The 26,308-nt window shown below is 36.0% G+C and overlaps 1 protein-coding gene across 9 annotated transcripts in view; it reads right to left on the bottom strand.

The window, feature by feature from the left end:
• The window catches only part of nrm (neuromusculin), a 544,158-nt gene that overhangs the window by 144,566 nt on the left and 373,284 nt on the right, over nucleotides 1-26,308 (bottom strand). For all 9 annotated transcript variants that reach the window (XM_076537545.1, XM_076537543.1, XM_076537548.1 and 6 more), the window contains exons 4-5: nucleotides 23,896-24,066; nucleotides 20,839-21,000 (exon numbers count right to left, since the gene is read on the bottom strand). In XM_076537545.1, coding sequence (XP_076393660.1) covers nucleotides 20,839-21,000; nucleotides 23,896-24,066 — 333 coding nt within the window. The remainder of the gene's footprint in view (nucleotides 1-20,838; nucleotides 21,001-23,895; nucleotides 24,067-26,308) is intronic.

The following is a 26,308-nucleotide window of genomic DNA, read 5'->3' as shown; positions in this document are numbered from 1 at the left end:
CATGGTCAACGCATAATACCAAATTGACATAACATTTCAACTTTCTTCGTTTTAATATTGTAGTGATTATTTACGCACCTGACAAATCATAGTGCAAGGATACCATTCGTAATCATACCATTCGACAGGTATGTGACGCACTTCATATACAATCTGGCCATCGAATTAGGACCACGTAAAATTTCACTTTTGTGGCTATAACATTGATGGCTATAGCAGCCTTAAGACTATTGATGTAAGTAAGCTAAGAACGTGGATACTAACAGTTAGGATCCTGATAATGGCTGTGACAATTATGGTGATGATGATGGCTACAATAGCTTGACTATGACAGCCTTAAGACTATTGATATAGGGAAGCTGGAAATGTGACTGCTGCGATGATGTGGATGACGGGTATGACTATTATACAGTCCCTGGCCATCGAATTACCGCGTACGAAAATTTCACTTGTATGGCTATAATTATATCGCGTACGGAAAATTGTCTTAGATCCAAATTATTACTAAATACGTTGATAACGTATACATAGCAATTTGTTACCGTGATAATAAATTGTGCGGGTGATGAGCGATTAAGGGTGCGAGCGTTTACGTTAGGAGTATCGATGGCGCTTGGAGGTGAAATTTGAACGCCATAGAAAATGTCTGCCTACTCAAAGATTAGTTTGCAACTTTCCACGTTACCGAGTTGAAAAGAATTATTTAGGAAAATAACGAAGATATAAATTTCGTCCCGTTTCTGAATTATCATCGCATCGACAGATGATTTCTGAAGCAAAATGGCCGATCTTTCGATCGCGTCGTCAAAACGTTAAACGTTGTCAGAAACTTGTTACCATTTAACCTTTATTAAAAACATAAAATATTGCAAGGACGAAAATATTATAAAGGGTGACGTTCGATAGGGTTTTATCCTGTACGCTTTCAGCATAACTCACGGTTTCACGAGTTGTAAAATTTCTAAGTGGAGCTACTAGTTTACGTTCGGCCGCCATTGCGGATATCGTAAAATCGTACGGGGATTTCAGAAACCCGTCATAAACTTCACGAGCGAAAGCTTTCGTTTGGTGCTTGTATGCTAACAGGAAATGGACACTGAAACTTTCGGATTAGGTTTAGTCGATTCCATGTTTCTGCAGAAATTATTTTATTGTCCCAGATACCCGCTGTAACTAGGATTCAGGTTACGCTATGTTACTGAAACTTCTCCAAATTTTCAAGATATTTTCTCTCAAGTCGTCAAATAAACAAAGATGAACAATTAGAAAGAGAAAATATTTTAAGGTAAATCAAGGTTGAAATAACAAATGAAAATTATGAAATAACAAATCAAAATTCACTTCTTAAATTAGTTATGATTTATATACAGGGTGTCTCACAATTAGTGTAGGTCCCTCAAATGGGGAGTATTTCACGTGATTCTGAATAAGATTTCCTTTTGCGAAAATGGGGTTTGAAGCTCCGTTTTTGAATTATTAAGGAAAAACGCGGACCAATCAGAGCGCGAGACGCATGCACAGACGGGAGAGCGACAACTTCGGATAACGCGTAGTTATCCAACGCGTAGTAATGCAACGTGTGGTGATGCAACGCGTGGTAATACTACGCGTAGTAATCCAATGCGTAGTAATACAACGTGTAGTAATCCAGCGTGTGGATATCCAACGCGTAGTAATCCAGCGCGTGCATATTCAACGCGTAGTAATCCAACGCGTAATAATGCAACGCGTGGTAATTCTAAGCGTAGGAATCTAATGCGTGGTAATCTAACGCGTAATAATCCAGCGTGTGGATATCCAACGCGTAGTAATCCAGCGCGTGGATATTCAACGGGTAGTAGTCCAACGCGAAGTAATGCAACGCGTAGTAGTCCAACGCGTAGTAATGCAACGTGTGGTAATGCAACTCGTGGTAATCCAATGCGTAGTAATACAACGTGTAGTAATCCAGCGTGTGGATATCCAACGCGTAGTAATCCAGCGCGTGCATATTCAACGCGTAGTAATCCAACGCGTAATAATGCAACGCGTGGTAATTCTAAGCGTAGGAATCTAATGCGTGGTAATCTAACGCGTAGTAATCCAGCGTGTGGATATCCAACGCGTAGTAATCCAGCGCGTGGATATTCAACGGGTAGTAGTCCAACGCGAAGTAATGCAACGCGTAGTAGTCCAACGTGTGGTAATGCAAAGCGTGGTAATCCTACGCGTAGTAATCCAACGCGTAGTAATACAACGTGTAGTAATCCAGCGTGTGGATATCCAACGCGTAGTAATCCAGCGCGTGGATATTCAACGCGTAGTAATCCAACGCGTAATAATGCAACGCGTGGTAATTCTAAGCGTAGGAATCCAATGCGTGGTAATCTAACGCGTAGTAATCCAGCGTGTGGATATCCAACGCGTAGTAATCCAGCGCGTGGATATTCAACGGGTAGTAGTCCAACGTGTAGTAATGCAACGCGTAGTAGTCCAACGCGTAGTAATGCAACGCGTCGCAATTCTAAGCGTAGGAATCTAACGCGTGGTAATCTAACGCGTAGTTAACCAACGCGTAGTAATCCAACGCGTAATAATCCTCGCGCTCTGATTGGTCCGTGTTTTTCCCTAATAATTCAAAAACAGAGCTTCAAATCCCATTTTCGCAAAGGGAAATCTTATTCAGAATCACATCAACCACCCCTCACTTCGCGGACGTACTAATTATGAGACACCCTGTATCCATGTAAGAGAAAACCTTAAGCGATTAAAACTCCATAGCAAATCCCACAGAGTCGATCGAATACCGTCGGTTATTAAAAACAGTTTTAAAAGCGTACCCAAAGGGAGTCTCGATCAATGGCGAAGAGATGCAAATAAAAGAATGATAACCACGAGACGAAATCGTTTTTCAAAGCGAGTGTACCTCTATCGTTCTTTGCGAAAACCACTTTCGCTTTCCTCAATTATTCGCAGGAAATCGTATTACCTCAACGGAGAAATTTCTCCATTATTCCTCGAAACCGCACAAGTCACAGAGCCGATAAACCGTTTCGCGACGATTCTGTGCGCGTTCATGAGCCCAGAAGGTTTGAAAAGCGACTCGTTAAAAATACGAGTAAGGACGAGGGAAAAAATGGATTCCTTGTTTCTTTTTTTCTCGTTGCTTTCCGGTTTCTTGCGTCGGAGACGCACGGAGATGGAGGACGCAAATGCAATTCCCGATATTAGATTCCTTGTTCGCTATTCTGAATCGACTTTAGTTTTTCTTACCGTGTTTATCGCTGCGGAATTTTCACCGGAGATTTCGCGAGCGCTCGATAAGTACGCGCTTTGGGGGCTCTGGAGGCGGATCGAGCGACTTACGTTCTTTCTTGTTATTTCTTGTCTTTCTTTACAATAATCTGTTATAAAATGTTACAATGACTTTTTATTATTTGTAATAATACAGTAAAACAAAATATTTATATCAATAAATAATAATTGACAGTTTCTTAAAAAAATATAAATAATAATTACTAACCTAACCCATTGCATGAACCAGTTAGTTATCAAGTTAGAACATTTATTACAAGTTAGTCTATGACTGTCTATTTAAAAAAGAGTGTGGTTATTAAATAAATAATATAATTTTATTACAAAGTTTTACTTATTTTTTTTTATTTAGACCATTTTCAAAGTCTTTATTATAGTTTACTTAATTTACAATAAAATTAAGAATTTCCCATTTGAGAACATAATAAATATTAAATTATGTATAAAATGTAAAACAAGTCGTAAAATAAAGGTTACGAATAATTAGAAAGAGAAAATATTTTAAGGTAAATGAAGATTGAAATAACAAATTAATATATTTTGAATGAAATTTTCTTTAAAAAACAATGCAACCAAATTTCAAATATGAATACATTTATCTCTTAAATGTCTATTAAAACTTCAAAACACTAAAAAAGAAATGATTAATGTTATATACGCTTGTTAGTACATTTGCCAACGTGTGTATGTCAAGCGTTCATTTATCGAGCGGTCACCCCTCGAAAGAAGATAAAAAGCACTAAGATCATTTCGTTTCGAGGATCCTCGCACGTGAACTTTTTAATGTTCTTTTCGGCTCAGGAAACGACTAAGTATCTCGATGGACTGACCGGAAATTGAGCTTGTGGCTAAGAGGAAAAAAGAAACCGATTGAGGAACAGTTCGTTTCAGAAAACGTCTCGGTAGCTACAGAAATGAATGGATCCTTTGCTATTATCGGTTTTCTGTTTGTAGTACGATAACTGGGGATTTTTCTGAAGACGTTCTTAAATGGATATTTTTGTTTTTCGTTGTTGTTTGGGGGGTGGGGTTTGTTTTGTGTGATAGGGTGTTGAAGGTTTGAGTTTTGGAATTTGCAGATTTGAGAGATTTGGAAATTTGAGAGTTTTGGAGTTTAGAGATTAGAGAGACTTTTGGGAGAATTTTGGAAATTTGTGAGTTTTGGAATTTAGAAATTTAGAGATTTGAGAGATTTGGAAACTTGGGAGTTTTTGAATTTAGAGACTAAAGAGACTTTTGGGAGAATTTTGGAAATTTGAGAGATTTGGAATTTAGAAATTTGGAGATTTGAGAGATTTGGAGATTTGAGAAATTTGGAGATTTGAGAAATTTGGAATTTGAGAGATTTGGAATTTAAGAGATTTGGAATTTGGAAATTTGGAGATTTGCGAGTTTTGGAATTTGAGAGATTTGGAATTTGGAAATTTGGAGATTTGAGAGTTATGGAATTTGAGAGATTTGGAATATGGGAGATTTGGAATTTGAGAGATTTGGAATTTGGAAATTTGGAGATTTGAGAATTTTGGAATTTGAGAGTTTTGGAATTTGAGAAATTTGGCATTTGAGAGATTTGGAATTTGGGAGATTTGGAATTTGGAAATTTGGAAATTTGAGAGTTTTGGAATTTGAGAGATTTGGAATATGGGAGATTTGGAATTTGGAAATTTGGAGATTTGAGAGTTTTAGAATTTGAGAGTTTTGGAATTTGAGAGATTTGGCATTTGAGAGATTTGGAATTTGGAAATTTGGAAATTTGAGAGTTTGGAATTTGAGAGATTTGGAATATGGGAGATTTGGAATTTGAGAGATTTGGAATTTGGAAATTTGGAGATTTGAGAGTTTTAGAATTTGAGAGTTTTGGAATTTGAGAGATTTGGAATTTGAGATTTGGAATTTGAGAGATTTGGAATATGGGAGATTTGGAATTTGAGAGATTTGGAATTTGGAAATTTGGAGATTAGAGAGTTTTGGAATTTGAGAGATTTGGAATTTGGAAATTTGGAAATTTGGGAGTTTTCCAATTTGGAGATTTGGGAGTTTTTGAATTTAGGGATTTGAGAATTTTGGAATTGGGAGACTTGAGAGTTTTGCTACTTGAAAATTTTTAAATTTAGAAGAGAAGATAGAGATTTATGAACTTAGGAATGCAAGGAAAAAGGCAATATGGCGTCATTCGCAAAGCGCGCGAAATTCAAACCGAGTAACTCCCACTTCACGTATTTACCACATTCCTAAAGACAGAATTTTTCCAAAAATTATTAAACTTGACAAACATATCTCCACAAATGCATTCCACACGATATCCACAAAAAGTAACCCAATTTCCATTTCCCCCACAAATTCTATCATTCCCATTTTCTTCACCTCTTCCCTACTTTCCCATTTCATAAAAGTTATCCATTACAAAAGCACCTAAAATAAAATTTTACACCTCAAAGTCGTAATAATAAATTACTGAGCGACAGGTTCCGTAAACGTTCATTTTACAATCAACGAAAAGATTCGAATTTCAACGGATCCGTAACACCGACGAAAACAAACAGAGACACTTTGAAATACGAGAGAACGTTTTAAGCGGAACGAGAGGAAAGGTAGTAATCGACGTCTCTGTAAAATCGGTGAAAAAGCGTGCAGCGAACCGTGCGCATTCCTAACCCCGAAACTTCGCTCTTTTCCAATATCAGAGAGGAATGGCCGCGAATAAATCGATTAAGTAAGCCGCTTTTAACGACTTGCCGTGGATTTAAAGTTGAATCGTTGCTAGCGGTCCCGGCGTATCTGCGAAAGTCTCACGGTTGGCGCAGCTGCCGTGAAAAGTCAGGTCTTGAAGCTGTCGGGTTCGCCGACGAAAAAGTCTCGACCGAAAGACACACCTGCAGGAGTTTGCAGACACGCTACCTCTTACGGCAAACAAGAGCTGGAAATCGCATCCCTGCCAGGCTCAGACTTGAAAACTCCGCTCGATTCGACTGCTAACTCGGAAGCCTTCTGGCACTGCTAAAAAATTTCGACGTCCAAGAAAAAAGGCTGTGGGATAATTGATTGGGGAACAAACAATTCTAGGAGAAGCGAATCGATTGTAGAGGCACTGCTTCGGATGGCTTCAAGTTTGGATATTTTCGTTAGTGGAAAATGGGATTGTCACAATTTGTTCGCAAGCTTAAGTAAACAATATGTCGGAAACGTGACGGAACTTTTTAAATTCAAGGAAAAGTAGCGCCATCTATTCAAATAATATGTTAACCTCCTATTTTGTCGAGCAACACCGCCATTTTGTCGCGTGACGCCGCCATTTTGTCGCGCAACGCCGCCATATTGTTCATCGACGTCCCAGCTAGAAATGTCTCTGTATAATAATAGTGCTATCTATTAAAATATGTTATCTGAAAACAGTATTGTAAATACGTAAACTATACTTAAGTCGTTTTGAATTTCCCGCGCGTCGCGAACGACTCCATATTTTACTTTAATAGCTGCACTTTTTCCTTTAATTGCTGTACTTCTTTAAAGAGTAGGAATGCAAGAGAAGATATTAGGCAAGGAAACTACTTTTTAGAGAGATACACAGTCTATTTAAGTATTGAAGATAAAAGAATAGACGGGGTTGCGATGTCGACGCTGTATTTCAGAGCGCACATGCGCGTAGCGTGCTAAAATGGCGGACGTTTCTCTAAGATGAGCGTCGTTTCTTGCACCACTGAAAATATTTTAAGAATCTAAGGAAATATTAGCATCTTGATTGTATTAAAAATCGTTGAAATATTGAATTTAATCAATTAGAATTACTAAAAATTGTCCATTAAAGAAAATAGAGCTCCTTAAAAGAAATGAAACTTTCCTAGACTCTAAAACTTGCACAAATTTCCTAGAGTCCCTAGAAACCTAGAGTATAATAGATTGCGGCCATTGGTGAAGCAAATTAGCGATCGAAATTATCCGCTGTTCTCGCCATTTTTGTCGCGGCGAATTCACCGAAGTATTAAAAGAAAATGGTCGTTATCGACACGTTTGCGGTGTGGATAATAACGGTGGATCCTTTCATTGAATTCTGAATAAAAATGGTCATTATTTCAGTGCGATTAAAGCCACGGAAGGGAATGGAAACCGATTCAACCCCGTTGCGCTTAGTAATCTTGAGTAATTTATGGGCAATCGCGGCTTTATAAATGCAACCGTGGATAGGATATGAAAACTACGCTGTACTGCGGGATGTTTCGTAAATTCCTTGTAAAGAGGGACCAACGTGTAATAACTAGATTTACCTGTGTTAAGTCCTGAGATTTGGATACAATTTCGGGTAAATAAAATCAAATATGTTAGTCTATCGATTTTAAGTGGTTTTTTAATAGGGAAGGCATCGATTCACTGAATCAACTATGCGGAGGAATAAATTTTTATTAATTTTGTTTATTTATGAATCTGAACGTACTAAAATGGTATAGTAGGACTAGAATTATGTCACTCTATCGATTCTAAGCGTTTTTTGAATAGATTGTCAGTCACCGATTCATCGAACCGACTATGCGGAAGAATAAATTTTTATTAATTTTGTTATTTATGAATCTGAACGGACTAAAACGGTATAGTAAGGTTAAAAATGCGTTACTCTGTCGATTCTAAGCGTTTTTTGAATATGTTGTCAGTCACCGATTCACCGAACCGACTATGCGGAAGAACAAATTTTCGTTAGTTTTGTCATTTGTGAGTTCTAACGTGTCAAAACGGTATAGTAGGACTAGGAATACGTTACTCTGTCGATTCTAAGCGTTTCTTGAACAGGTTGTCAGTCATCGATTCACCGAACCGACTATGCGGAAGAACAAATTTTCGTTAGTTTTGTCATTTGTGAGTTCTAACGTGTCAAAATGGTATAGTAGGACTAGAAATACGTAACTTTATCGATTCTAAGCGTTTTTTGAACAGGTTGTCAGTCATCGATTCACCGAACCGACTATGCGGAACCAAATAACGTATTAATTCTTCAGTCCTCAATTTTAAACCTCAGAAGAGGTCAGTATAAGCTACATAACCTTACAAATGAACGAAGTGGAAGATTATGATCTTGTTTGCAAATAGAATTTATGCAAAACTACCTTTTATTGTTCAACAGCAAATAAAGTGCAGTATTGATCTTCAAAATTTCTTTAATTTTTCAGTCCTCAAATTTTACTCACAAAATTTCGGAAGTACTAATACCAGAAATTAAATTTAAATAATTTCTTTTCATGCAAAAATATATTTCATTAATACAGATAGAAATGCAGTGCAATTTTGATCTCCAAGATTTCTTCAATTTTTCAGTCCTCAAAAATCTCCCAAAAATTTCAGAAGTGCTATAAAAAATTAAATTCTAAAAACCTTCTTTCTTTTCAAAAATAATTTTTGACCTACAATTGCAAACAGAATGCAATCTCTATCCAAAAAAAAAACGTCAGTCCTGAATTTTATTTCCTGAAAGATGAAACCAGTTTGTAGAAGCTTGAGAACCACTGAAATAAACTATTCACTGTTTCCACTAATATTTTATCCGGCTTCGTTGTTCCCATTGGCAGGGAATTCGTTGAAAATAGAACGAAAAATAAAAATAAAATCGCCGGTATCACGCTTCTCGTTTCATTAGTTGAAAAATAACGGAAGCTTGTTACCTGTTGGACTATCAATAAATTGCACACTCTCGGGGTAAACCAGGTAGCACAGGATTCGATCGTGCAAATTTAAAGGGTATTAGCAAGTGAACAAAGCGTTCGACTGATTTTCTGTGATTTTTCATTCACGATATGTGGGTCGTGTACGTCGCGAGAGTATTAATTTTTATTTGTAATTGATGTACACCCTGGTCGGTGTATTTGTAAGCAGATTAACGAAGTTTATGGAAACGCACGTTTTTGCGAGAGTGGATTAAACGGACGTGTTAACATTTTTCGATATGGCAATTTTTTATAATGACTCGGTTTTCTGGCGATCTAATTTTCGGGTTCGGTAATTTTTTCGAGGATTTTTTATTTGCATGATTTTGGGATGATTGCATTTTCTGCATTTTGCAATTTTTTAGTTTGTTACTTTCTGGGTTTGTGGAGGATTCAGTTTTTGCATTTTTAAGGGATTTAATTTTTCAATGTGGCAATTTTTCGACTGTTCAATATTTCAATTTCCCAAATTTTCAAATTTGCCATTTTTCAATTTTTCAATTTTTCCATTCTTCAATTTTTCAATTCTTCCATTTTTCAATTTTTCAATTTTTCAATATGGCAATTTTTCGATTGTTCAATTTTTCAAATTTTCAATTTTTCAATTTTTTAATTTTTCAAATTTTCAATTTCTCAATTTTTCAATTTTGCAAGTTTTCAATTTCTTAATTCTTCCATTCTTCAATTTTTCAATTTTGCGAGTTTTCAATCATTTCAATTTTTCAATTTTGTAAGCTTTCAACTTTTTCATTTCTTCAATTTTGCAAGATTTCAATTTTTCAACTTGAGAATTTTTCAATTCTTCAATTCCCCAATTCCTCAATTCCTCAATTCTTCAATTCTAATATTCAACTAGTTTACGGTTCATCAATTCTTCAATTTGTCAACTCTTCAATCATTGAATTCTCCAATTCTTCAATTCTGCACATTTTCAATTTTCTACTTCGTCAATTATTCAATTCTCCAATTCTTCAACTCCCCAATTCCTCAATTGTTCAATTCTAATACTCAACTTGTTTAGGGTTCATCAAGGCTTCAATTTGTCAAATCCTCACTCATTGAATTCTCCAATTCTTCAATTCCTCAAATCTTTAATTCTTCAGTTCTTCAATTCGTCAGTTCTTCCATCCTCTACTTTGTCAGTTATTGAATTATTAAATTCTCCTACTCTTCATTTCTCTAATTCGTCAATTATTGAATTCTTCAATTCTTCAGTTCCTCATATGTTCAATTAATGAATTAATCAATTCTGCATATGTTCAATTAATCAATTATTCAATTCTGCATATGTTCAATTAATCAATTAATTAATTCTGCATATGTTCAATTAATCAATTATTCAGTTATTCAATTATTCAATTATTCCGTTATTCCATTCTTCAATTCTTCAATTCTTCAATTATTCAATTCTACAATTCTCAAAATTTTCAAGTCATCAATCCACCCATTTCTCAACTCTCCTATTCTTCCACCTCTCAGGAGCCCAATTTTTCAATTTTTTAAACGTAGTAATTAAAAGCTCAGATGAAGCATTACAAATGGAGATGAAATATTATAAGTGAAGTTGAAAAATTGGAAGTGAAGCCAGGAAACTACGAATGAAGATGGAGAATTAAAATTGAAGTTGGAAAATGAGAAATTAAGCGGAGTAATTAAAAGCGATGTTCAGAAATTAGGAGTGCGATTGAGAAATTCGCAGGCAAATTTGAAAGTTAAGTGAAGTAAAAAAATGAAGAATGAAGTTGTAAAATAAATACAAAAATATACCGGAATAAAAGTTCAGCAATTCTTCCGTCGGAAACAACAAAGATTTCAAGAGAAATCTTTAACAAACTTTGTAACTTAAAACGGGAACTTCTTAAATCACCGTTTATAATTAAACTTGTTAAACGATGTCGGTTTATAATAAAACTTGAACGATGAAGATTTACAATAAAACTTATTAAACGTTTATAGACAACGAGTTTAATTGTTGAAAGTTTATCATTTTAAGAGATCGGTAACTGTTCGTATTCTTTCAGAAACGAATGACAAAACCGATGTTGCTCTCAGTGACAATTCGTGATTTCGCGGGACATTGAATTCGCCACATCAAAGTCTTTCATCAGCCAGTCTAGTCAGGATAATCCGTCGACATTTTGTAAAAGGAGAATTGCTTTTCTGAAATACGACAAACTCTCCAGCTCTTAGGATTCAAAGTTCTGACTTATTTGCCTTTAAGGCAGTCTCTGTCAAACGTTTCGTTTGTACCGGGAATAGCGCGCCGAAGTACGTGTACGGTTCTCGAAGAGAATAATTATCCCAGTCAAATTATTTACTCGTTAAACTTCTATGATCTCCAAGGATGTCTCTCTGTGGCGAGCAAATTATCTGGAGCGTGCAATCCAGGCCCGTAATTACGATATTAGGATTCTTTGATATCTGTTTGCACGTTTCAATTAGTTAATTGACATACTACAGTGGCCCTACCGTGTGCGGTGGACCTGCAAAATTGCCTAGCGAATGTGTATCTAAAATTTCGGGCTATAGTATACATGTAGATGAAACACGAGATACATAGATTCTAAACTATGTCTTTTATAACATCGACCTGAATTAACGCTAGGTTTACAAAGATCTTGTTCTAAAGAAGACATGAAATATGAAAATTATAAATGTGGCAGTTTGATAATTTGACAACTTGATAATTACAACCTAATCTAGACGCCAACCTACCTGGACGCTAACTTAACCTAGATGCTAACCAACCTACCTGGACGTTAACCTAACCTAGACGGGTGCCAGAAGCTTATAGTCTACCAGGTGCAAGAATGAGTGCATTTCAAATTTCGAGCTACCGTAAACATACAGGTGGAACAAGAGACGCAGAAATTTTAAAGTCCAAACGATTAAACCTGTCCGAAACTATCGAAAACGATACCGAACACGATTATCGTTGATTTCACGATGACCGACGTCGATGACGACCAAGTTTTGTCGTCGACGATGAGTTATAGAGCTTCAACGTGCTTCCAGTCGATCTATGTGTGAAAAATTATCGAAACGATACCAAACGGTTTTTTATCGATTCGACGATCGACGTCGACGGGTTCCTGTCGCTGTCAAAATCCATACCGCAAATTTAGGCTGTTTCACGAGTCTACCCTCGAAATTTCAAGTCGGAGGACGCAAAATGGCGGCCTGTAGACGAACAAACAGACAAATGCAGATCGAGTCTCAGGAGCATACGTTCAGCAAAAATGGCGGAGGAGAAATTTATAACCACGTGTGTGATATTAGCTTGGTGTTTATAATTTTTTAATATAGTACTGATGTTTATTAGAACGCAACAGTATGTGGTAGTACAGCAGTACCTTAAAGTAGTGATTCATTTTATTATATTTGTTACTGTGATTCGTATGAATATCAGGTCGTATTAAACTCTGCGAGGTTATATTTATCGGTCGGTCACTTATCGAGCGGCTATTGTACTTCTAAGTAATTGTTACAAAATATCAAATACAATACAATAAAATTTGCATACAGAAATTATCGAAATTTGTTACTGTGATTCGTGTGAATATTAGGTTTTACTAAACTTTGTTAGGTTATATTTATCAGTCGGTCATTTATCGAGCGGCTATTATACTTCTAATTGTTACAAAATATCAAAGACTAATACATTAAAATTAACATACAAATGAAGAATATTTTTATATTTAACATTTAATTTCTCTAATATAATCATTATATCTAACATTTAATTTTTGTTACGATTACTAGCAGTATTCTCAAGTCAAGCGGCTACTTATCAAGCATGTATTTACCTAGTAAGTATACGTATACGACAAAAACATCTAATATGAAAATTATTAGTAGAAACTCAGATATTTATTAATCTCAATTATTTTATTTATCCATTTCACAGAGCACTGAATTTGTTTCCAAGACGAAAACAAAATAAAATGGAAACTGCACAAAAATAAATAAACGAACAAAATGAATTGTTACTATAATAATTAACGTTATTATATTATTTATATATTGTTAATGTCAAATAAACGTCATTTGGTAGTAATAACACATGATAACGCAGTTGAAGCTGACATGGATCCCGATAACTGACCTAAATCACACAGAGATTCGATATCTCCCCTCAGTAGTTGCGGCCTGATACAGATCAGACATCTCCTGCCTCGCTATACAGTGATCCGAACTTAATATTAGTCCTACGATCTATGCTATACAGATACTTGACATGACACGATATATTGCTTCAATGCTATCTGGTCGTTTATCGAAATTAAAGATGAGTATCTTTAATATAACCTTGTAACACCGTGCATCACCTTTCAAGTGAATGAATGTGAATTTTGATGGACGCCATTCGAAGAACTGTTAATTAAAGGATTGCTGGTGACTAGGGTGACGTGCAAGGAAATATTATACTAAAATTCTAAAATTTTCAAATTACGAAACTCTCAAGTTCCAATACTCCCAAATTCCAAAACTGTCGAGTTCCAAAATTGTCAAGTTCTAATACTCTCAAATTCCAATACTCTCAAGTTTCAATACTCTGACGTTTCACAACTCTCAAGTTCCAATACGCTCAAGTTCCAATACTCTCAAGTTCCAATACTCTCAAGTTCCAATACTCTCAAGTTCCAATACCCTCAAGTGCCAATACTCTCAAGTTCCAATACCCTCAAGTTCCAATACTCTCAAGTTCCAAAATTCTCAAGTTCCAACACTCTCAAGTTCCAACACTCTCAAGTTCCAACACTCTCAAGTTCCAATACTCTCAAATCTCAAATCTCTCAAGTTCCAATACTCTCAAGTTCCAAAATTCTCAAGTTCCAACACACTCAAGTTCCAATACTCTCAAGTTCCAATACTTTCAAGTTCCAATACTCTCAAGTTCCACAACTCTCAAGTTCCAATACTCTCAAGTTCCAATACTCTCAAATCTCAAATCTCTCAAGTTCCAATACTCTCAAATCTCAAATCTCTCAAGTTCCAATACTCTCAAATCTCAAATCTCTCAAGTTCCAATACTCTCAAGTTCCAAAATTCTCAAGTTCCAACACACTCAAGTTCCAATACTCTCAAGTTCCAATACTTTCAAGTTCCAATACTCTCAAGTTCCAAAACTCTCAAGTTCCAATACTCTCAAGTTCCAATACTCTCAAATCTCAAATCTCTCAAGTTCCAATACTCTCAAATCTCAAATCTCTCAAGTTCCAATACTCTCAAGTCCCAAAACTCTCATGTTCCAACACTCTCAAATTCCAACACTCTTAAGTTCCAATATTCTCAAGTTCCAATACTCTCAAGTTCCAATACCCTCAAGTTCCAAAACTCTCAAGTTCCAACACTCTCAAGTTCCAATACTCTCAAGTTCCAATACTCTCAAGTTCCTAAACTCTCAAGTTTCAATACTCTCAAGTTCCAATACTCTCAAGTTCCAAAGCTCTCAAGTTCCAATACTCTCAAGTTCCAATACTTTCAAGTTCCAACACTCTCAAGTTCCAATACTCTCAAATTCCAAAACCCTCAAGTTCCAAAACCCTCAAGTTCCAAAACTCTCAAGTTTCAAAACTCCCAAGTTCCAAAACTCTCAAATTCCAAAACTCTCAAGTACCAATACCCTTAAGTTCCAATACTCTCAAGTTCCAATACCCTTAAGTTCCAATACTCTTTAGTTCCAATACTCTCAAGTTCCAAAACTGTCAAGTTCCAATACTCTCAAGTTCCAAAACTCTCAAGTTCCAAAACTCTCAAGTTCCAATACTCTCAAATTCCAATACTCTCAAGTTCCAATACCCTCAAGTCCCAAAACTCTCAAGTTCCAAATCTCTCAAACTCCAAATCTCTCAAATCCCAAATCTCTCAAATTCCAAATCTCTCAAATTGCAAATCTCTCAAACTTCAAATCTCTCAAATCCCAAAATCTTCCAAAACTCCAACATTCCACTCTTCCCATCCCAAAGTCCCCCTAATCCCTCAAAACTGCATCCTATTCAATAACCCCAACATCTCGCGATGTATCGCCGCAACGCTGTCACCTTCTTCCCCGAAATTAAAGATGAATATCTTCACCCTAAACCCGTAACATCGTGGGCCACCTTTGATGCACCAGATAAACGAATGAATGCAGAATTCTGATGAACGCAGAGCAACTATTAATTAAAGGATTACCAGACGACTAACATTTCATACAAGAAGACAGTACAGTAAACTCGGTGCTACGCGATATTACTTGATAAAGATAAATTAAAGAGAACCAACAGATACGGTGTTGTTGCACTATACTATTTGATAAAGATAAATTAAAGAGAACCTACAGGCTCCGTGTATTACGAGATGTTACGAGATAAAGATAAATTAAGGTGCATTCGGTTAACGAAAACAGCTGAAAGATACAAAGTGAATTGAATCGGGAGATAAGACTCCTTGCAGTATTCCTTGCAATTATTTCTTGAACTTTACAATAAATTTTGTGGAAGAAATTGTTTATTATTTATATTGTAATTGTGAAAATTGTTTTTTATATTATTTATGTTTCTTGGTAATTTTATTGCTATTATTTTATTTGTATTAATAAGGAATGTTTACTGTCTTGATAGGAACATATTAATTTTTATTGTGAAAATTATTTAACAACAATTTTTATTTTTAACTTTTTAAAAATTTTATTTAAAGTATTTTTATAGTTTTACTATTTAAATTTTAATATGTTTAAGTATTAATAAAAATTGTTTACTGTCTTCTTAGGAATACATCAATTTTTATTATAAAAATTATTTAATATTTTTTTATTTAACAGCAATTTTTATTTTTAACTTTTCAAAAATTTTATTTAAAGTATTTTTATAGTTTTACTATTTAAATTTTAATATGTTTAAGTATTAATAAAAATTGTTTACTGTATTCATAGGAACACATCAATTTTTATTATAAAAGTTATTTAATGTTCCTTATTTTAAAAAATTTTTTAATTTTTAAAAATTTCATTAAAAAAAACCTTCTTTAAACTGGATTTCCTTTTAAATTTTATTTTAAAAATTTCAATATTTTTAACAAAGTCAATCAATGCACGAAATGAATAAAAACAATTTACGTGAAATTTTAACAAAAAATACAACGTGAAATACTAAAAAAAGAACAAATATAAAATTCTAATAATTATTGTACAGAATGAAATTTGAAGTACAAAAAATAATTATTGCGTTGAATTCGATAAAAACATAGGAAGTTCTAAATGTGAGGCAGTGATTAAAAAACAGAGATAAAAATGTGGAGCAAAGGTTTGATTCACGCGAATTTTAACGACCATAGTTTTTACGGGCGAAGACTTTTTTAATGCCACGACCGAAATGATTTACGAGTAAAAGTAGCAAGATCATAATTTACCGAGGATTGATTCTCTTTGACTTCGTTTGTAATTCATAGATCATACTTAACTTCCGAAAACTTTCGACCAGAATTGATCGCGCGCCGGAACTCTCCGTACGGTTTGTATCTAAAAACATTAATCTTCGATGCGCCATTATCAGCGCGGGAACAGAAATTGTAATTTATAATTTAATCTTTTTGTTTCAACACCTTGTGCTTTGGAAAACATCTCTCTCGAATAATTTAATTAACGAAACTCCTCGAAACGTAAGAGTTTCAAGTTTCGAGAAGTCGAAACTTTTTTTTTTTTCTTGAAACTCTAGAGAGAAATTGAGCAAGGGGTAGTGGAAGGTACTTTGCAATGTGGGAGAATATTTTATTTATATGTGAGGTTTATTTAGAATATTTGATGTGTGCTTAGTTGTGGTTGTCGTTTTTAAGGATACATATAGGATGCTTCAAAATTAGGGATACATATGTATGTTACATATATGATGGTTCAAGATTAGGGACCACCATACATGGTATATATGGTATAAACGGTATACCACCATATATGGTATATTACATACATATATGGTGGATCAAAATTAAAGATATACATGGTATATTACATATATGATAGTTTAAACTTTAAGGTGCATATCGTATGTTACATATAGCATAGTTCAAACTTGAGGATGCATATAGTAAGTTACATATAGGGCGGTTCAAACTTGAGAATGCATATAGCATGTTATACATATGATGGTTCAAAATTGGGGATACATGTAGTATGTTACATATATGGTGGTTCAAACTTGAGGATGCATATAGTATGTTACATATATGGTGGTTCAAACTTGAAGATGCATATGATATGTTACATATATGATGATTTAAAATTGAAGATACATATAGTATGTTACATATATGGTGCTTCAAACTTGAAGATGCATACAGTATGTTACATATATAGTGCTTCAAACTTGAGGATGCATATAATATGTTACACATATGGTGGTTCAAAATTGAAGCTACCTGTAGTATGTTATATACATGGTACTTCAAAATTGAAAATACATATGGTATGTTACATATATGGTGGTTCAAACTTGAAGATACATATAGTATGTTACATGTATGATGGTTCAAAATTGAAGATACATATGGTATGTTATATATATGATGGTTCAAGCTTGAGGTTCATATAGTATGTTACACATATGGTGGTTTAAACTTGAGGTTCACATAGTATGTTACACGTATGGTGGTTCAAAATTGAAGCTACCTGTAGTATGATACATGTATGGTGATTCAAAATTGAAGACACATACAGTATGTTACATATATGGTGGTTCAAACTTGAAGCTGCATATAATATGTTACACATATGGAGGCTCAAAATTAACGATACCAACAGTATGTTACATACATGGTGGTTCAAAATTGAGGACACATGTAGTGTATATAAAATTTTGTCCACCCTCCAAAAACTGTATTATTAATATTATAAATTTTACAAGTTTACGCAACGTAATATAAGTTTGTATTAAATATAATTGAACCGCAACCGTTTCACGAATATTAACTGTACACAGTGTTCGAAGAAAACCCGAAACTGCCACCGAGCAAAACCCGAGCTATGCAACAGTTGAATCAAATGGAAGTGGACGAAGGTTTCATAGAACCCGTTAAAAGATTATGTAAAAACAAATCCTACTTGTTACTCTGCAACTCGTACGGTCTGAGCATAGGTGTATTGAACGTGGTAGGATCGCTGTTGAATCAAATGTATCTCGCGCGTTTTGAGGTAAGCGGAAAATGTGGAAATCCATTTGCAAACGATCGAAATTTCTAAATTTATTTAATATTAAACATTAGTGGGTGGTTCAACATTTTTTTTGCTCTCTAAAAATTTATGGTGTAAAAAGAATCCTCTCAAAGTATCAGCTGAAAAATTTCAATTTAGGTAGCTCGAAGCAAGTTTCGGTATATTGATTTTTTATCGTATCGACTTTTAGTTGATATTTAAGTGATTATTAAGTGATTTTATTTGTAACTTTTCACCAACCTTTTACAGTGAAATTTTGAAGCTTCCTAATTAAAAATTTTAACCTAACAGAACAAATTCCCCAAATGAAAATTGAACAACTTCCAAATATTCTTAAATTTCCGAACCACAAATTTAATGATACAAATCCTTCATCTGTGTAACATCCCGCTTTAAAAGTTAACGTTTAATCAACTTGGTTTTAATAAATGCCACGTAAAAAATCAAAGAAACTTTTTCACCGCAACATAAAGTACAGTTTTACGAATAAAAAGTGTTTAAATCGTGGAAAAAATTTGGGAAATGTATTTAAACGTTTTTATTCTTTTTTGCAACCCCAGCACTGCACGAGATAATTTTTAAAAGTTTAATACGCCGTAATAAAATTTTAATATGCTGTTTTAACGTGATTCTCTTGAATAAAAATACAGGGACAAAATTTTAATATTTTCATTAAATAGAAGTGCAGCATATGTTAAACACTGTTGGTAATTTCAAATATTGATGGGGGCAAAAATTTGTAATTATAATAAATTTTTGTGCTGTAAAATTTGTGAAGTCTAGTTTGTAATAATTAATTTTCTGGGGGTCAGAAATTGTGGTGTTGGAATATTATAAATTTTCAAACTTCAAAATTCCTAAATTTCCAAATTCTCAAATTTCCATATTCTCAAATTTCCACCTTCTCAAATTTCCATATTCTCAAATTTCCAACTTTTCAAATTTCCACCTTCTCAAATTTCCATACTCTCAAATTTCCACCTTCTCAAATTTCCATATTCTCAAATTTCCAACTTCTCAAATTTCCACCTTCTCAAATTTCCACCCTCTCAAATTTCCACCTTCTCAAATTTCCACCCTCTCAAATTTCCATCTTCTCAAATTTCTACCTTCTCAAATTTCCACCTTCTCAAATTTCCACCTTCTCAAATTTCCACCCTCTCAAATTTCCATCTTCTCAAATTTCCACCTTCTCAAATATCCACCTTCTCAAATTTCCACCCTCTCAAATTTCCACCCTCTCAAATTTCCACCCTCTCAAATTTCCACCTTCTCAAATTTCCACCTTCTCAAATTTCCATCTTCTCAAATTTCCATATTCTCAAACTCCCAAATTCTCCAATTCCCAAATTCCCAAACTCCCAATCTCCCAATTTCCCAAAACGCCATCTTCGCAAACACCTTCCTCCATTAACTCCTAACACCCCCCAAAAAAACCAATCAATTCACCCTTTGATACTTCACCAGACCCCACTTTTATTTTCAATTAGTTTCCGACGTCTTCCTTTCAAGACTCCCCTTAAATGTTCCTATCTCAAATTACACTAGGTTAGGAAAAAAGGTTCTGTTTCGAGAGGAGTAGTTCAGTTTCAGAGAAGCAATCTACATCGTGAACGAAACAATGGCAGAAGAAGCGGCCGAACTGTTTTCTACCCCTTTAGAGACTTTTTCCCCTAACTCTCGAGAGGGTTTCGGCAAGATGTCCAGATAAAGCTGGGAACTCGATCGCGAGGAGTTGAAGTTCGCCGGAATTATTTTAGTAGCCTCTATCGATCGAAATGTCGATAATGAGACGCTTATCGCTTCCAGTGATTCACTCTTCACTGACAATGTAAGTATTTTTGTAGTAAGACGTTTTTGTAAGACGGGAAACTATTAACGAATCAATACAGTGAAAGAGAACGCAAATATTTTGATAATAGAACGTTTCTATAGAAAGAAAAATTGGAGACAATTGCGAAAGAATGTGAATGTTACAGTTTATGAAACATGCAGTTGTGGATGAACATGAAATTGTATTTTTATGTAGATATTTGGTGTAGAATACATTTGTGAACATATATGTATTATGTTTATTAATTTTGGACCGAAATAATAAATTAATTACTTAGAAATATTGTGAATACATAAACTATGTTTTGGTTCGTTTTGAATTTCCCGCGCATCGACCGCTAACGACGCCATATTGCTTTTTACTCCAACTGCATATCTCTGTTACGTTCGAACTAATATAAAGTTCTTTCTTCTATTTTTACCCCATCATTTATAATTTAATATTGTTAACATTTGTTCCATTTACATGAATTTAAAATTACTAACATTTGTTCAATTCGCATAAATGTAAAATTGTTAAAATTCGTTCCATTTACATGAATTTAAAATTGACAATATTTATTTCATATATACATCTTTTTCTATAATAGCACCATAACCATTGATCGGATTTTAAAATTTTTCCCATTGAAGTTTACGACCGAGGAACATCACGTGATCCGAATAACTCCGAACAGTAACGGAGTAGACCGATATATCACTAGAGGTCCCCACACCATAAATCTTACTACCCCGCTGATTTTATACTCCGCCTAGACGTGTTCATGGCCGAAACAGAGCGAACTCGTGGCCCGATCCGAAATAACTTGGAATTAAATTAATTTAGAGTTTACTTACCGTGTACATCCAGCTTGACGTCGACGGTGAGGGGCTCGACGAGCGCTATGCTGTTGACTTTACACGTGAAAGTTGCATCCAGCTCGTCGCGTGTGATTTGCATCTGCAACAAACTGCTGCTGTTTCCAATCCCGTTGTCGCTGATCGTTGTTGAGCTGGTTGCTGAAACAAATGCATGTAAAAGCGTTTAGATGTGTTTTTAGGTTAACCTACTTTTTCATTATTTTATCGTCGGTGATCAATTTCGTGCGACCTTAGGCGCAAATAGGGGGTGTAGATTTGAGGATTAGATACACAAGATTAGATTATAGGAAACTGTGTAATTATATAGGAGACGATTTAGTTTGCTTATAGACCTCTTGAAAGGCCCTTGGTTTTATGTACTGTAGACGAACCAGGAGTTGGCGACCTGACTCAAGTGTTTGGACTATGGGCTCTGAATAGAAAAATAACCAGACGTATTTTCGGTGGTATCAGTCACATTTGAGTCTAAGAACAGGAACAGGCAAACTAAAATTAACACGATCAAGTTTTCGTGACGCACCTTATGACGCAAACCTAAATTAGCACGAGCCAGCAATTTCACGACGCTCTTTATGACGCAAACCAAAATTATCAAGATGGAGTCTTTGCGACGCACCTTATAACGCACTCTCAAACTAACACGATCGAGTCTTCATGACGCACTTCATGACGCAAACTAAAATTAGCACGATCGAATCTTCGTGACGCACTTCATGATGCATACCGAAATTACCATGATTACATCTGACGCACCCTATGACGCAAAGAAAAATTAACATGATAGAGTCTCTGTGACGCACTATATGATACAAATCAAAATTAACACGATGGAGTCTTTGCGACGCACCTTATAACGCACTCTCAAACTAACACGATCGAGTCTTCATGACGCACTTCATGACGCAAACTAAAATTAGTACGATCGAGTCTTCGTGACGCACTTCATGACGCAAACCAAAATCATCACGATCGAGTCTTCATGACGCACTTCATGACGCAAACTAAAATTAGAACGATCGAGTCTTCATGACGCACTTCATGACGCAAACGAAAATTAGCAAGATCGAATCTTCGTGACGCACTTCATGATGCATACCGAAATTACCATGATTACGTCTGACGCACCCTATGACGCAAATAAAAATTAACATGATAGAGTCTCTGTGACGCACTATATGACACAAATCAAAATCAGCACGATGGAATCTTTGCGACGCACCTTATGACGTACTCTCAAACTAACACGATCGAGTCTTCATGACGCACTTCATGACGCAAACTAAAATTAGAACGATCGAGTCTTCATGACGCACTTCATGACGCAAACGAAAATTAGCAAGATCGAATCTTCGTGACGCACTTCATGATGCATACCGAAATTACCATGATTACGTCTGACGCACCCTATGACGCAAATAAAAATTAACATGATAGAGTCTCTGTGACGCACTATATGACACAAATCAAAATTAGCACGATGGAATCTTTGCGACGCACCTTATGACGTACTCTCAAACTAACACGATCGAGTCTTCATGACGTACTTCATGACGCAAACGAAAATTAGCACGATCGAATCTTCGTGACGCACTTCATGACGCAAACCAAAATCATCACGATCGAGTCTTCATGACGCACCTCATGACGCAAACCAAAATTAGCACGATCGCGTCTTCGTGACGCACCATATGACGCAAACCAAAATTAGCACGAGTCCGGAATTTAATACCAATTACAATTTACATGATCAAGGATAAATTGAAAGTACACCTAACATTTCAACTTTCTTCACTCGTTTTAACATTGCAGTAATGATCACCGACAACCCATGACTTGACCCAGGTGTTTGGACTACGGCCCCAGTCAGAATAGAAAAATACCCACACGTATTTTCGGCGGTATCGGTCACAATTGAGTCAAAGAACAAGTCGGCAAACGTTTCGAGTGGTCGAACGTCAGAACGTCACATTGGACTGTTCAAGGTGGCGTCCCTTAAACCTGGCTCAGCCTACGCGCCAGGAACAGGGTTGTCTACAGTACATACCGTAGTCGAGCCAGGAATTGGCGCGTGGGAGGCTGACCCAGGTGTTTGGAAGGACTACGGCCCCAATTGGTCAGAAGAGAAAAATGGATGCCTGGACTCACACGTATTTTCGGTGGTAGTGTTGGCTCTCGCGGTCGCCAATTAGGCGAAAAATGACAGGCAAACCGAGAGATAGTGCGAATTGCTGCAGTTGCTATTGTCATTATTCTTATTTGCCGATATGTCTGGTAGTGTCGCGGTGGGGATAGTTCTTTTGGGTCTCACGTGTCAACTCCTGGGTTGGCTACAGTACCTCCTCTCTCCATAACTTCTGCTGATGCGGGAAATTTGAACATTTGATAGCTTTTGCATTGTAAGAACATCAAATGACAAGATCTCAAGTCTCCAATATGTTGGAAAGTGCCTAACCACTTTGATGAGTGAGTCATTCGGATTTTGATTACATGGTGTATTAAATACAAAACCTAATTTTTATGTACAATGTAAACGTGTATTAAGGCAAGGACACTACTGTCACATCACGTCATAGCACGTGACGAAGTAAGAATGTGAGCTGCGTATTTCCAGCGAGAAAAATGACGCGTTCGCAGTGCACCTCGCGCCATTTCGAGTGTCTTGCGTGCCGTGCGTGTGAACGCTATTCTCATCGGAAATATGTAGCTCACGTCTTAGTTCGTCATGTGCTGTGACGTGATGTGACGTGAGTCCTGGCTTAACCCTTTCGGTTATGAATTATTTATTCATGAGAAAATCATTTGTCGAATTATCAAATTCAGATACACAATATTTATACAACCAATAGCCATTATGTGATCATATAATTAACCAACAGCCATATACACATGACCCAAAGGGTTAATTTGCATTTCGTTACAAAAAATGAAATGTAATTAAGTTTAAGAACTGCGATCAATGTTAATAATTTCACCTTGAAGCATAATAATTTAATAATAATTTTAACTTGAAAAGTATAGTAAACTGTAGAATACCTTCTAGTGGCTGGTCGTCTTTAAACCACTCGACCGTAGGCACAGGTTTCCCTTCGCCGCTCTCGCAGTACAAGGAAATCGTCGAACCTTCGTTTATAGGTCCTAAAGTGGCACCGGTGCTTAACGTGTTCTTCGTGTTCTCGTCGATGACACGTACGAACGGGGGTTGCACTGAAACAGAAACGAAAGGCGGTCAATTACGCGGCTAAAAAGTGCCTTTGATTCGGCCTACTATTGCCGTTTCTATTCACGGCGGACACGGTTGCTTACGTCGTGAACCTCAAGATAGGATCGCCGTTCCCGAAAGTTTCCTTCGTTCTTTATCGATTTATGCAACGCCTTATAACTGACCATTATTCTTATAAATAAGTAAATTTTAGAGACATGTGTTTAGGTTTTTATGAAGGTCATGGAAGATGTCTATTAAAGATGAAGGATTTGGAAATTGCAATCTATTCAATCAACAAACAGTTTTTAAAAAATATTCCAAGTATCAAATACTCAAACATAGAAAATTAGCTGAATATTTTCAGACATCATCCAAGTGTCCCAACTCCATCAAAATAATTTCCAGCTCGTCGAACGCTAAATTCAAATTACTTATATTTAATCGTCGGAGTTACAGAAAGTTTCCTGATAGTAATACTTTCAGGACTCAGCGCGAATTTGCGATAGGAATTTGTAGCGAAAACAGTTGCTTGACATTCAGTGGTTCGCGACAAATTCAGTCGGGGCTAGTCAGTACGCTGGTTTAGTTTCCGGAAACGGCACTTGTACGCGTTGAAAAGTTTATCCGTAGTCGTTGTCGAGCTGCTCGCGAGAAAAGGTGGTTCAATTCCTTCCTCTCTGACGATTTCAAACCAGTTCCCTGTCTCCCTTTGCTCTTACAATGGAACTTCTCCGGCGGCGGGCTCGAATTAAAAACTGGATTCAAACGTCTCCGCGACGAGAAAACTCGGCGAGATATTAAATTCGAGAGAAAGAAAAAGAGGAGCGCTGGAAAGTGGTCTCCCGCGGTGAAAGAGGGATGAAGGGACACCCTGGTTTCTGGTATTATGATTTTCACTGGAAACTTTGCTACGCGATTTACTTTCTCGCCGACTTTCCAACGTGACACTAGTTAGACACGAGCGTCACCGACGTACCAGGTGTACTGGAAATTCTTCATTTTTTTTTAAAGAAATTTAAATTTGGGAAAATGGAAACTGTTTTAGTCGACGTCGCTAGCTACTCATTTTATGGGCTTCCTAATTGTTCACAGTTTGAGAGAAATCGAGACATCGATACCTTCGTAACTGTATGTACATATGGACTCCATAACTGTACATAGGCATGGACTTCATAACTGTACATATACATAGACTTCATAACTGTGCATACGTATGAACTTCATAACTGCACACAGACAGGGACTCCATAACTGTGCATACGAATGGACTTCATAACTGTACATACGCATGGACTCCATAACTGCGCATACACATGTACTCCATAACTGCACATTATATGAACCCTATACAGTTTGCTAATTTAATACAAGTTTATGTACAGTATGAATTTTATAATAGAAATAGTAACAAATTTATACTGTTCATACTATTTGCTTATTCACAAAGAAGTACTCTTGGTGCACCGGTTAATAATTCTACCACCATCACTAGCTATGCCCTTCAAATTGTGCCCTCCCTAATTGTTCACATTTTGAGAGAAATCGAGCCATCGATACCTTCGTAACTGTTGTGTTCCTGTAAAAGTGAGCCATTGACAAGTGGTAGTCCGAAAGGGTCAAGTCTGGTATGGCGGGTAGGGCAAGACCAACCAAGTGCAGAAATTGTGCCTTTAACCGTTTTCGCAGTGTGTGATGCGGCGTCGTGTTGCAAAATCACTTTTCCGTGTCTTCTAGCCCAGTCTGGACTTTTCAATGCATGGTTCAAACTGATTATTCGTTGACGGTAGCGATGGGTATGAACTGTTTTCACACGGTTTCAAATTGTGTCGTTCCTAATTCGTTGACGGTAGTGATGGATATAAACTGTTTTCACATGGTTTCAAATTGTGTCCTCCCTAATTTATTGATGGTAGTGATGGGTATGAACTGTTTTCACGCGGTTTCAAATTATGTCCTCCCTAATTGATAACGGTACATACGCATGGATTTCATAAATGTGCATACACATGTACTCAATAACTGTACATTATATGGACCCTATACATTTTGCTAATTTAATACAAGTTTATTTATTATATAGTTAACAATATGATAACTTCACATGTGCGATTGGTAAAAAATTTCATTGTCTGTTCTTGGAGGATTTTCTTGTACTGCAGATAATGAATGCATAGGAAATATATTACCGAAGGCGAAATCCAGCTTGTTATCGATTAATAGAAAATATATTAAAACGTTCAGTGT

Source organism: Megachile rotundata, chromosome 11 (assembly GCF_050947335.1).
Source record: "Megachile rotundata isolate GNS110a chromosome 11, iyMegRotu1, whole genome shotgun sequence".
In the NCBI taxonomy this organism is placed as follows: Eukaryota; Metazoa; Arthropoda; class Insecta; order Hymenoptera; family Megachilidae; genus Megachile; species Megachile rotundata.
The sequence above is the reverse complement of the archived record's forward strand: the minus strand, read 5'-3'. Positions and strand labels throughout refer to the sequence as shown.